The sequence below is a fragment of the Rosa chinensis genome, chromosome 1 (assembly GCF_002994745.2).
Source record: "Rosa chinensis cultivar Old Blush chromosome 1, RchiOBHm-V2, whole genome shotgun sequence".
Taxonomy (NCBI): Eukaryota; Viridiplantae; Streptophyta; class Magnoliopsida; order Rosales; family Rosaceae; genus Rosa; species Rosa chinensis.
Window position 1 is genome coordinate 37,450,975 of NC_037088.1, and position 14,081 is coordinate 37,465,055.

At 37.0% G+C, this 14,081-nt stretch overlaps 2 protein-coding genes across 3 annotated transcripts; one reads left to right on the top strand and one right to left on the bottom strand.

The window, feature by feature from the left end:
* The first annotated feature begins 2,207 nt into the window (after positions 1-2,207).
* On the top strand, positions 2,208-6,760 carry LOC112186899 (cytochrome P450 714C2). Of its 2 annotated transcripts, none has more exons than XM_024325471.2 (5): positions 2,208-3,008; positions 3,543-3,769; positions 4,469-4,713; positions 5,057-5,411; positions 6,010-6,760. In XM_024325471.2, exons 1-5 carry the CDS (start codon positions 2,633-2,635, stop codon positions 6,184-6,186), a joined length of 1,380 nt encoding a protein of 459 aa, XP_024181239.1. In that variant the 5' UTR covers positions 2,208-2,632; the 3' UTR covers positions 6,187-6,760. The 2 variants fall into 2 exon arrangements, with proteins under 2 accessions (XP_024181239.1, XP_024181260.1); XM_024325492.2 differs by having other exon boundaries at positions 3,594-3,769.
* Positions 6,761-7,993: 1,233 nt separating this feature from the next.
* LOC112180294 (glutamate receptor 2.8) lies at positions 7,994-11,211 on the bottom strand. Its single transcript, XM_024318826.2, has 5 exons — positions 10,996-11,211; positions 9,505-10,841; positions 9,103-9,415; positions 8,578-8,999; positions 7,994-8,497 (listed from the first exon to the last, which is right to left on the bottom strand). The coding sequence occupies exons 1-5, from the start codon at positions 11,186-11,188 to the stop codon at positions 7,994-7,996; spliced, it is 2,769 nt and encodes a 922-aa protein (XP_024174594.1). The 5' UTR covers positions 11,189-11,211.
* Between the last annotated feature and the right edge of the window lie 2,870 nt (positions 11,212-14,081).

A 14,081-nucleotide genomic window follows, 5' to 3' on the forward strand; every position in this document is an offset into this window, starting at 1 on the left:
TACAGTGGGTGGAAAGACTTGAAACAGATAACCACTACAAGATATATGTTGATACAGATGTCAAAGACAATGCAATAACTGCACGTATGGCCCAGGAAGATAACGACTCGTTTGTCCTTGGTCACAATTCAGAAACTGACGAGAACATGTGAAGCAGCAGGTGTAGAAAACATCGAAAGTACTTTTGGACTTGTTCCAAAAGATTACTTTTGCTATTCAAAAAGCAGTGAAAAACATTTCACCTAAAAGAATCTGCTTTTCCCACGACCGACCTCCACCAGTAGGAGCACTCAGGAAAATAGGAAATCACCGAGTCGTCCTGTACATTTTGTTGTTTTCAATTGTAATTTGAGTTCCGCTCCCTATATAAGGAGCTTTAGCTTCTCTTAGAGGCATTCGAAGAGGGAATGGAGAGATCAGTTAGAAATTAGAAAATTCTAGCAGAAGAGTCTTCTCTCAAGTAGTAGTAGCAGTGTATTTCCTTCCTGTCCAAAGTAGGAAGTTGTGTACTTTCATTACAAGTAAGTATCTGTTCTCACTCTCATAGAGAGCTAAACAGCCTTTTGCTGTTTACCTGAGAATGAGGCTCTGAATACCTCTTTAGTCTGTAATTATGTTTAAATAAATAATTCAGATTGCTCATCCACCTTGTCTTTATAATTTTTATTGTTTGATGTTTAAAATGTGTATATCTGTCTCCGCCTTGACTCCTATACTATTTTTAAGGTCTAAATCCTCTTTTTCCAAAAGAAAAATTGCCTCAGCTTAAGATAGAAACAAGCAGCAGTGATTCCGCCTGTTAAAATAACCGCTAGGCAGGGAGCCGTTAGGTGAAAAACTTGGGCATGTTGAAGGCTAGATTTGTTTTTGTTAAGAGTGTGAACAAGATTTCCAAAGAAAAAGTAAGGGTTGAACCTAAAAGTCAGTATAGGACATATTAGGCACTAGTTTAGAAAAGACTATCCTTATAGGTCTTTTCCCTAAAAGAGTTGTGTAATTGGGCACAATACAAACTTGTTGGTGCAAGTGGGCCAAAAACTTGTGAATTCTGGGTAAACAGGAATAACTATAAATAAATAAAATAAAATAAAAACAAATGTGGATGAGAAGAGAAAGTATGGTAAGTAAAATAGTTAGTAGAGAGACAATAACCGGATAGTTAGTTGTGTACTTGTGGAGCTAGCCGGATAGTTAGAGCGCTTTTGGTTTTCAATACTAGAAAATGTCTACACACCCGATGGGTGTGAGAGTAGTGGGAAGTTAAAATAACAATTGTGAGAGTGGAGAGTTTGAATCGAAATTGTTATTTTCTTTTATTTTATGTTTTTATTATTTTATTTTATTTTTTACGTTTTTGTCCCTGATGTTAAAATGTAATCTATAAGGGTGATTCTAGTTGGACCTCTAAATTTGCTATTTGGACCTCTCATACTTAGTACACCTCTAATTTACTTTTTAGAATACTTGAAAAGCTAAGTAGACCTCCTTATTTTTACCAAAACACCCTTGAATATGAGATACAACAATTTATTACTCTACTTTTTATCTCTATCTTCAACCATGAGAAGAAGAATGAATCAAAATCACATGATATTGCTCTCTTATGAGTAGGTCTCTCCTCCACCAAAATTAATCAAAGGTTCTCGATCTTGATATATTGCTGAAATCCTTTTGAATTTGCTAAAAGAAGGATTTCAAGAGTTTCGGGTTGGAAGATTGAGTAATAACTATATCATAATATTCAATAAATTTAGTTTAAGGAAATTCCAAATCAGATTATTTTGAATTTATATTTGTATTAAATGATGGGCCATGTATAGAAATTATTATTTTTACTTAATTATTTTAGGTAAATTATAAAACTATCTGACAATACAAGGAAATTCCGGAAGAAATAAAAAAATAATTTAATTGAATGTTATATTTAGGGAGGTAAGAAGAGTTTTTTTTTCCCATTTTTCTCTCTTTATCCTTATTTGTCTTTTCATATGACTTGACCAAATCTATTAATAATTGAATAAAGTTGGAGGTCCAAATATTAAATTTGGAGGTCTAACTAGAACCGCCCAATCTATAATTTTAATATTTGAGGATTACAAAAGTAAAAAAAAAAAATCAGTTTTAACTAACAATACCTCTCTTCTGGTAATAATAGTTTAGATATACAGCTCATAAAAGTGATTTCACTGTCCTCTGGTGCAGTCATATTCCGACTCCAGCGTTCCTTCCCAGTCGTTCGAATATCACAGAGAAAAGAACGAAGAAGAAAAGGCAATTAGCTTACAACAATTAGATTGAAAGAGCAGTAAGTCGGTGGTGATCAGTGGCTCTGCTGGTTGAGTTGGGTCACTAGCTTGGGTGATCTGGGGCACCTGGATTTCAGAATTATCTTTTACTTTACCACCCATATTTCAGTTTCTTTTCTATCTTTTTTAGTTTTGGTATTGCTCATGTGCTGGCAAATCGTGTGCGAGTTATCTGTCTATATTTTATGCTGAAGCACATGTATGTTTGTATAAAAAACGAATTTTTATCAGTTCTATGCTGAGCTGAAAACTAAAATAATGATCTCGAGCAGCACAAAGATCATATTTTAACAATTGAATAACTGTCATATACCACACGATGGGAAATGAAGATTTTGAAGCAGCAGCAAATGGAAGGTGAGAAAATGGAAGCAGAGCTATTAGTGGTAGCAGCAAAGATCATATTGTCGGTATTGGTGGGTGGGTTTCTGCTGTTGTTCTTGTATCTATATGAACTACTGATATTGAGGCCTAAAGGGCTAAGATCAAAGCTCCAAAAGCAGGGAATTAGAGGGCCTCCTCCGTCATTTCTGTTGGGGAATATCCTTGCATTAAAGAGACTTCAAAGCAAGGTCCAGTCATCTGCATCAAAGACTACAGATCCTCAAAAGCCCTATCATGATGATGATCGTGTGGCTTCTATTTGTCATCAATGGCCTTCAAAAATCTTCCCCCACATAGAGGAATGGAGAAATGAATATGGTATGTTTGGTATACTTTTATGCATACTCTTCCTTAGTTCATGCATTATGCCAAAATGATTGTTTTAAGTCTTTTTAGTTTTTCTTGCTGGTAGCTAGGAATTGAGATCAACACTTTAGCTCATGGCCCAATTTCAGAAGCGGAACTCTAATTTATGCAAATCTAGTACTGAAGCTAATTGTATTAGTCTAGCAAGTCTACAATCAAACTTACAATACCATAAAACTAAGTCGTTTGCTTCCCTCAAAACTTACTGATCATAAATGTTACAAGCTAGAATCAAACTCAATGCTTTCAGAAAGCCACAAAATTGGCAAATAGAGGCCAAAGAGAGTTCGAGATATACAGCTGAAATCCAATCTCAACAAAGAATGCCAACCTATTTACATATAAAAAAATTTAAAAATTGAAAAAAAAAAAAAAAAAAAAAAAACCACCCAACGCATTACTGATAATCTGTCTGCATTCATATTCGCTTCCAATCTTATTTCTTTCAAATTCTTCAATTTGTGTTTATCCTCGAACTGGTGGCAGGGCCAACATTTATGTATGCACTTGTCCACATGCAACAATTATGTATAACAGATGTAGAGCTATTGAAGGAACTTGGGCTTTGCAAGTCATTAATCTTGGGCACTCCTTCCATAACGTCCAAGATTCTCGGACCTCTTCTGGGACAGGGTCTTTTATCATCGAATGGATTAATTTGGGCCCATCAAAGGAAAACTATCGCTCCTGAATTATACCTTGCTAAGATCAAGGTGTGTGTACCAAACTAACTATTTCTTGTTATAAAGCTAGGCAACAATTGTCTGATGTAGTATGTTCTGTACTTGATGTGTTTTTTGTTCTTGTTGTGCGTTCTCTGCATTGTTAAAACTAGAAAATGTTACTAAGACAACTGTTGAGCAGCATCTGTAGTAAGGTAGTGCGGTTTCTTATGCTTCAGCAGAAAATACTCCCCAGGAGAAAACAATTTGAAAATTTCTCTGTTTTGCACCAGTGTCTATATTCACATTGAAAAAGTAAGGATCTTTTCAGATAGGTGATCATAATAGTATCTACAAGACTACTTATATAAACTAGTTTTGTTTCATTTAGAAAACAGTTTTTTTTCTGGAAGGAACATGAATTTACAGTAAGAGTCTTAATAAATAGAAGAATATGCTACTGAACCATTGGTAAAGTGGGAGCTTCTATCTCAAGTGGTAGAGGTTGATTCTTACCTTTCTCTTCATTAAATCAACAAATAACTTTTTACTACTGATCAGGTGATCCTTGTTTAACTATGTGGTCGATGTTGACAATTTTATAACAGACATGCCAGATTAGATTATCTAACAATACAACATTACCCTCTTCTGGCAGTAATTCAATTAAGAGAAAGGAGAATAAAATCAACTTTCAGTTAAGTATTTTAATTCAACTATATTCATCTTTTTTGGAACTCTATTTTTAAGGGCATGATGGACCTAATAGTGGACTCTACAACCTCAGTGCTAAGAACTTGGGAAAGTGAAATCCAAACGCAGGGAGGAACTGCAGAAATTAGAATTGATGAGAATCTAAGAAACATATCTGGAGATATAATTGCAAAAGCTTGTTTTCAGAGCAATTATAGTGAAGGAGAAGAAATATTCTCAAGACTTAGGACTCTACAAAAGGTTTTGTCAAAGGGTATGATGGGGGTAGAAGGCTTAATCAGGTATGAGAAATTATGCAAGATCTTTATTGTATCTCCTGTCTGAATCAAAGTAGTAGAATACATTAGATAAGATTACTAAATTACCAAAATAAGCCCCAAAATAGTGGATACCAACTAATGCAACGGTATATACTTTCTTGTCTGTATGTGGTCATGTTTTTTATTGTTCTAGCAACTAATACTCAGCCAGTAACGACTAAAGTTTGAGAAACCTTTTGATATCTCTGTTATTATTGTTATTATGATTATCCAAATTGTTTTTCATCACCATTGAGTTATTAAAAACATCTACTATTGTTGTGGCTCCACCTATTTTAATTTCTTCTTACATAATGATGTGTAGATGGTTGCCAACAATCGAAAATAGAGAAATATGGAGATTAGAGAAGGAAATTGAGTCAATGATATTGAAGGTGGTAAAACAGCGCAGTGAAGCTTCATATGAGAAAAATTTGCTGCAAATGATTCTTCAGGGTGCTGAAACTTCGGGTGAAAATGGCCTATCACATAAGAAGTTCATTGTTGATAATTGCAAAACCATATTCATTGCTGCCCATGAGACCACTGCCGTTGCAGCATCATGGAGCTTGATGCTACTAGCTTTACATCCAGATTGGCAAGCTCGTGTTCGTGCTGAGGTGCTCGAAATCTGCGGGGATAGGCCTCTACATGCAGATATGCTTCCAAGCATGAAAGTGGTATGTCACTTACAGTGCAAATTACATATAAAATAACTGTCAATGCCCTTTCATATGTTTCACAGCAGTACTTATATGCTAATTCACATCCCACCATATAAAATCCCAAGTTTTTTCACATGGTGCCTTTTGGTTTTGGATTTGAAACCTTAACACAGTATCAGAATGAGGTTGTTTTTTTACAGTTTAGGCCTGACCATGTGCTCCACAGTCCTCATGTGCAAATATAATTGCATTTCCTGGTATTCAAAAGTTTGCATCACAATATGTAGAATTTTAGGTTTCTTCCCTTGTTGCTGATTGGTTGTGGGTAGGATAAGTTTTGACAGTTTCCAGTGTAAGCGTGCTTGGTAACTAGAACAAGACTCATATACAAATGAACACACACACACACACACACAAAATCATCAAAGGGGCACAAATTTGTACAAAAGAATAATTTTATACAAGCAGCTAAAAGGTCAATGATGGAAATACTAGGCAATGATTCCTGTTCTAGGACAATTTTAGATGGTTAGAAACAAAATAGGAGGTTGCCTTTCCATATGGAATTGAATGACACAGAATGAACATTGATTACCACTTCATTTTTCTACAGCTCACAATGGTGATTCAGGAAGTATTGCGTCTATACTCTCCTGTATTTTTTTTAGCAAGAGAGGTCCTTGAAACTATCACATTGAAAAACATTGTGATTCCAAAGGGTGTGGTCCTTCAGATACCAGTACCCTTTCTACACCAGAACCCTGATATATGGGGCCCTGACGCATATTAGTTCAATCCAGAAAGATTTGCCAGTGGAGTTCTCAAGGCTTGCAACTCTCCACATGCCTACATGCCATTCGGACTTGGTCCCCGAATCTGTGTTGGTCAACATTTAGCAATAACTGAGCTTAAGGTGATTCTTTCTTTGATTCTATCAAAGTTTTGTTTTTCCCTCTCACCAGCATACCAGCATTCCCCTGCTTATAATCTCTTAACGGAGCCTGAACATGATGTCATTCTCCGTATGAGGAGTTTGTGACTTCTTAATGTTCGAGAAGCTTCGGTCCTCTTGTGTTAAACTGTTCATGTCAAAGCCACCAAATTGCAATGAACACTACGTTGTTGACAAATAATAGATTTTGTCTACCTATCGCAATAGTATCCACAATAAACTCTCCCAGCTTTTCATTATCAAGTACATGGCACATAACATCACATTATTATAGGGCTATGAGGTTCAGAGTGAGCCTGGAGCCTTGGATTTGTATGTAAACAAAATGAAATGTTGTCATACCAGTTGGGATCTTTAAGGTTGGGTATAGTTTGTGTCCCTATATCATATATCTCTGAAACTGTTTTACATTGTCATTGAGGTTGAGATGCAGAGAATCACATCAGTCATTTACTGGAGTATGACAAATTTAACAACCTATTTAATAGTCAGTTCTCCTTTTCTATCCTTATTTTTTTCTTCTTTGGTTGAATATGATCTTATGTTTATGATATTCTTACATCTTCATAACTCTTAGGAAACAAGTCAACAACGTAAACATTGGTATCTAGGATCTACGAATGTGAGCACAATATATTCGCGCACTGTGATCATGAGGGTGTTAAGTTTTAGATAAGAAGCTTAAGCCCGAGAGGCCGAGAAACCCTATAGATAGCACAAACTGTGGCAAGTGATGCTAACATTGGTGCCATCAAAGTCGATATAAATGTAACACTTACACTACTGCCTTAAAGACATTAGTACTGTGCCTACATAACTCTTTTGTGTTAGTGATTAGATAGTCGGTTACATGAGTACTGTACATTGGACATAAGCTCCCTACCTACTATATTCCTTCCATGGAATTGAGTTATGAAAAATCAATGGTACTTAACCTGTTAGATATATAGCACTGGCTCATCATTCCAATTCTTTTGCCCTGTAGGGTAGGGAAGATGATATTTGGGACAGCAAATTAATACTCTAGTTTGCATCGTTCTTGACTTGTAGATATCTGCATATGCCATTAATCCTAGTCTTGTGAGCATGCGAAGCATGGTAGTATGAGAGAGTCGCACATTCTAAGTTTATTAAGAATAAACCCACTTCACTCGGGTAATAGTTTTGTTTCATGGCATCACGAAGGAGAACGAAAAAGAAAGAACAACACACAGATAAATAAAAAAATGATAATAACAAAAAGAAAAGAGGAAGCTTGCTTATTTAGGTGGGAACGCTGCTTCTGATCAATTGAGTTTGAATCCAATTGGTCTGAAGAAAAAATATTTATGTGGTGATCATGGTGGCATTAGAATTGAAGACGTCCTTACAAGGTAAAGAACCCATCTCAGGGTGTTCCTACTAAACATGTATGCATGCTTGTGCTAGCTGGATGCATAGTAGGTACTGAAAAAGCTAAATAGCAAAACAATTCAAACTAGTTGACTTTGTAATGGCTATGTGAATTGAGTGTAGAAGGTCTGAAATGTGGACAAAACAATTGAGAGCAAGTACCGAGCTAGAAAGGTTATATGCATATTATGTTACTCAGCAACAATCTCTACTACTGGAAGTAATTAATAGTATAGAAGTGGGGAAACTTTATCTAATTTGATGATTGTTGCTCAAAAGATACAGATTGTGAACCCATATGGTTCAAATTATAAGAGCTGACTGGAATTTGCTGCCCATTGTTTGCTGAAGCATGAAATGCATTTGGTTGTCGACTGCTTTGCAAAGAATGAGAGCCTTGCATTTGCTGGTCTTTTTTGTTGAAGATTTTGAGCAAAGTTTGAAGTCTTTCCCATGTAGAAGGTCTTGGAGCAGTTGAAAGAGAGTGAAGCCAAATGTGCCTATGCTGATAAAGAAAGGAAGCTACAAACACAATGAGAGAGAGTATTGCAGCCGCTCCTGTAATGAGGAATAGGACCCAAAAGCTTTCAAGCCGAAGAATACTGCTGCTAGAAATTTTTGGGCCACTAGAGTCTTGACAATTTCTTTCATCTTTTTTGAACCATTTGCTTTCAATGTTCAGTATTTTCACTCCTTCAGTCACGTTCAGGATCGCTTGGGAGAAATCTGCTACAAGTGATGAACGTTTTGGAAACACCTGCATAGTAATTAACCTGAACAAATTAAGATATGAGAACTCCAATATCTTCTTCTGGCAAATGAGGAGAAAGATCTTACAAAGCCAAATCCATCTGCTTTAAAGACGGGTCCAATCATGGTATACTTCGAACAATAATTTGCAACAAAAAGCTTCACATAGGGAGCCTCATGAATAACAGCAGCAATACCACCCTTTGCAGTCCCTTTTGAAAGAGCCCCATCAATTCTATCCCTATCCATGATGTCCATAGTTGTAAAACTCTTGAGCTTCGAATCAGGGAAACCTACTTGTTTCAACAGACCGTACATATAAGAAGTATTTATATACCCCACACTATCCCCCTTTCTCAAAAGATCATTTATGCTGGTAACAGTTGGTTGAAGACGTTCGACCGTTAAGAGTGAAGCTAAACTAGCTGTGTAACTTTGTGTAAGTATTAGCAAAACGAATATCCATATAATCATCACAAATCTAGTCAAGTTGCTAACCACTTTCTCTCCTGTATAATGCACAAGGAAATTGTTAGCATAGCAGTTGTATGCTTGTGAAACAATTTAGACGTCTAATTGATTTCAAGTTAAGGAGGAGTGGTGGATACTTACTATGTGAAAAGACCATAGTTGAGAAAGAGAACCACACGCTGGTGCTAACTTGATGAGAAGGAGAGCCCCGAAAGTCCTTATTGATTCGATGTTCGAGTACCCAAACTACGAATGCAATAAGGACAAAGAAACAAGAAATCGTCAGCCAAAGATCCCATGTCAAAGGCTTTAAGAAAACCCATGCATTGTCATTCTTTATGTCTTTGACCGGAACAGCCATCATTACACCAGATTCTGTGTAGGGCATGGTAAAGTCTACATACAATGATCTGTTTGCTCTGATTGTTGTATCTCCCACTACAGCGTCAAAATTCTTTCAAGTAAACAAATCATGTATGTTATTAAAACATAATATTGTGAGTTTCTGTAGTAACCTATCACATAAAGAGAGTAGAAGTTTACCCCAAGATATACTTGATAGCACAAGTCATCGTAGTTTCCGGCGCTGGTTCCATCAACGTTTGCAAAGGGAATGAACTCATAAGAAAGAGAATATGGTAATAGCTCCAATGCAGCCTCAAAAACGTCAATACAGAACCCAGTTACATCCGTTACATTAGTGCTAGGATCCTTAGTGATCTTCACAAACTCAGTATAACCTTCCTTTACAGGAATGCCTATTCTCAACTTCTTACCAATGTTGGTTGGGATCTCCCATCCCTTTGGAATAGAGAATGAATCTCCAGGCCATATTATTGGTCCAACTATGGACTTCGAACTGGTTGTGTTTTCTGAATTCAATTTGTTCACCAATCCATTTTGGGGAGTCCAAAATCCAATCGCCCTTGCGCCATCATCATTCACATTAACTATCTGGAAAGTTGATGATTGAAGCTGGCCATTAACAAAACTGATTTCCCCAGCTATGCCATTGAAATTAGTAATAGACAATGCATGAGAAAGTTTTGGACCATATATAGAGACCTCAAAACTTTCAAGATCTGTTGATGGACTGAAGGAAGCATCTAAGCGCTTTTGGAAGCCAAAGCTTGTGGTGCCAACCTTTTCAATTGCCATTGCTAATGCAAAAGCAGCATCATAAGCCAAAAGTCCATAAACATCCAATTCAGCGTCAAGAATAGTCGGATTCTTTAGTTGGAACTGTTGTTTCCACCGCATTGTTAATTCTTGAAGCTCCTTTGTTTTCGAAACATATGTTTCTACACCTAATACACCATGCATGGAGCTTATTACTGAGGAGTTCATCGCCATTAATCTATTGGTCATCTCAGTAGTTGTGATCCAAACATATCCTTGGCTCATCATTCCAATATCTGTTGCTCTTGCAAAGAGCCTAGAGCCTTGATCTGCCGTCATGTGGATAATGAAGACTCTGGTTTGCATCGTCATCAACTTGTAAAGCTCTTCAATAATTTGACCATCTGTGGCTGACTGGGGTATTACACTCTTGTAGGGGATATGAGCATTAACGTCTTGCAAAGCTTCAGTTAAATATGGTATGATTCCTTCGCCAAACTCACCATCTGCGTAGATGGGCACAACTTGTCTCCATCCAAATGTGTGAATTAGGGAACTTATTGCTCTAACTTGGGATGAGTCATTTTGTGTAATTCTGAAAAAGTAGGAGCTCCTGAGCAATGCAAGAGAAGGGCTTGTTGCTGAAAATGATATAATGGGTACATGTGCTTGGTCTGCGAGACTAATAATAAAGCTCGCTTGCATCGATGTCTCTGGCCCTAGGATGGCTTGCACTTGTGCATTCTTTATCAAATCTAGAGCTGGATTTCAATTTTACAAAGCAAATTATTACCAATAATACAAATCAAAGAATCTTATATATAGATCGAAATTTATAAGGTCTATCATGATTATAATAACAACTATAATATACTGATAATCCCACATGAAGGTGTAAATCATGGAGATCCTAACCTGCATTTGCTGCATGCACAACATTTTGTTTGGAGTCCCTGATGTTCAAAACCAGCCTAGTGTTGTAGTAAGCATGGGAAGCATAGAAGTCCGAGATGGACATTTGGATGCAACTCAACCAAATTTTCCCATCCTGTGTATTAAGGTCTAGAACAACCCCAACGTTCACCGGGATGGTTTTGTTTTGTGCCATGAGCAAGCCATTCCATGAAGATAGAAAGAATACAAAGATGGAAAGTATTAGGTTATTCTTGATCATATTTGAATAGTTGGAAAACTAGCAAAGGAAATTGTTGATATATATATACGTATGTAGATCATGATGGTCGAACAATCTATCACATACGCTACCATTGGAATAATATAAATTTCTAATTGTCAAATCCAAATGAGCTAAAACTAATGGAAGCTAGGTTCAATATTGTAATCAACTAGTCAAAATATATGAATATATGAACAATTTAATCAACTTTGGGGCACTTATATATCTATGTATATGTTTTAAAGAAAATTTTTATTAGGTAGTTGACGAGAGAGATATCGCTTGAGAGAACATCTAATTAATGATACCAGAAGCATCTTATCAGAAGTGCAGCCTGGACAATTATATATAAATCGATCAATGCTACTAGAGACAAACTAGCATTCTAAAGTAGCTAGCAGTGTATAAGTGTAGAAATAAATTTTAAAACAGTAGAAATTAAATTGGTTCAACAAATACAAAACTAAAATAGTTTGCTTGTTGCACGTGGGGTAAAATGACTAAATCTACTAGCTTCATTCCCTTCTTGATGCCTTGACCAAACGCGAGTCAGCGTATACTGGTTCATGTCGTGAGCGCAGGCAATGATGCAAGAAAGTGTAAGAGAGAAAAGTCAGAAAACCAAAGTCGGAAGTGATAGAGAAAAGAGGGGTGGAAAATGAAATTTGATTCTAAAATATTAATCTTAATTTTTTATATATCAATTACAATTTAGTCTAAAGGTCACATCCTTTTAACACTTAAAAATGCTCACATTCTCTTTTAAGTGCCAACACCTATTAAGAAGATTAACCAAGGTAACCACTTACAAATTTGATTAAGGTCTTTCTAAATGAATTGAGCAAATATCTTAATATATACATTTTTTTATTACATTTCCAGTTTACCCCTAATTCTATTTTTTTTTCTAAAAGGTGCTGTGACCATTTACACAATTTTAGGATAAAAATTGCCCACTTACTCCACTAGAGTTTTTCACTCTCATTTACCCAATTTAATATTTAATGACAGTTGTACCCTTAACTTTATTAATTAATTACATGTGCCTTGACTCTCTCCACTCTCCCGGATCTGCTCTCTCTCTCTCATCCCCCCCACTCTCTCTCTCTCTCTCTCTCTCTCTCTCTCTCTCTCTCTCTCTAACCCATGGCTTCTCTGAAAAGAGCCTATGTATTACAAATCTACGGCCAACGCCGCACCAAACACAGCCCATCTTCCCCTCTGCCGGTCCCAGCACTCCACAACACCACCACCCGCACACCCAGAACGGAGAGATGCTGGGCTCCAAACCAGAAACCAAAGCGCCGCCATCAACCGACCCTTCAACCACCAATGGCGTCGGGTTCCAGTCCAGATCCCCTCCGATCCCTTCCCACTGCCATGCCTCTGCCGCAACGGCAGCCACCGCCGTTCGCCAATGAGTTGGACGAAAATCTCCTCCCGACCCTTGTCTCCAGGCACCAGACGTCGCCGTCACCCTAAAACACTCCCCCAACCACTCCTGCATTGGCCTCACACTCCGGTGGGTGGCCAGAGAATTTTTTTTTTTTTTTTGGGTATACTGAGATTTTTTTTTTTTTTTTTTGTATCTGTAATGTATTCATTTTGGTTCATTTGAGGGCAATAATATGATTATTGGAGGGTACTAATATGATTATTGGGGCAATAATATGATTATTGGGTGGCAATAATATGATTATTGGGAGACAATAATATGATAATAAATTGATCAATTGTGCCTGTAGTGTGTTCATTTTGGTTTTGGGAGTTCATACAATTCACTAGACGGCAATAATATGATTATTGGAGGCAATAATATGATTTTTGGGAGGCAATAATATGATTTTTGGGAGGCAATAATATGATTACTGGGGGGCAATAATATGATTACTGGATATTATTGGGGGGTAATAAAATCAGACGCAGGAATCCGGTCATTGGTCCGGTAGTCGGATTCTGGATTCCGGTCACCAATCGCCGGATTCCGGTAACCGGTCGCCGGATTCCGGTCATCGGTCGCCGGAGTCCACTGCCGGCCACTAGTCACCGGAGCACAGCATGGTGGAGGATGACTTTTCTCTCTAAGTGAGAAAGAAGGAGAAAAAAGTCCTAAAAATAAATAAAAAGAATAAAAAAAGAATTAATTGTGTAGTAGGGAAATAATCCCTTAGAGTGTTTTGGGTAAATGGGGTTAAAAAACTGTTAGTGGAGTAAGTGGGCAATTTTATTTTGATCATTTTCCCTTTCTAAAATCGTCAAACGCCTACCTCACCTCTACTACCTCCAAACCCTGCATATCAAATTATGCGGCTAATCTTTCTCAATAATCTGTCAACCCTCCGTTTGATGCAATTCTCTAACTGAGGTTTTCTTAATTTGCTCCTTCCAAAAACACCCATGTTTCATGTTGGTGTGGTTTCAACAGTTTTGTCGAGAACTTTCATTGTTGGGTTATTGCTGTCTCTAGATCAAAGAATTCAATGTCAAGAGAAAAATCCAATTAAAGATTTAATTGATCACAAGCAAGTAATAGTGCCTAGTAATAAATTAATTGCAATGATATAAGAAGGAATTCTCCAGAAACATCTTGATCTAACGAATCGAAACAAAAAAAATTTCATCAAGAACCAAGTGTATGAATATGACTGCACTGAGCTTTCATTAATTAACAGATACATGTCCATCTTAGTTTCGATCGACTCGAACAATTAATCTATATGTATATATAGGCCAATGATCGGAGGGAGACCAAGAACTATGGTTCTTTGGAAGAATTGAAGCGGTGTCGAAGTGGAATCAGGACGGAGTGCTGGGTATAAGTAGG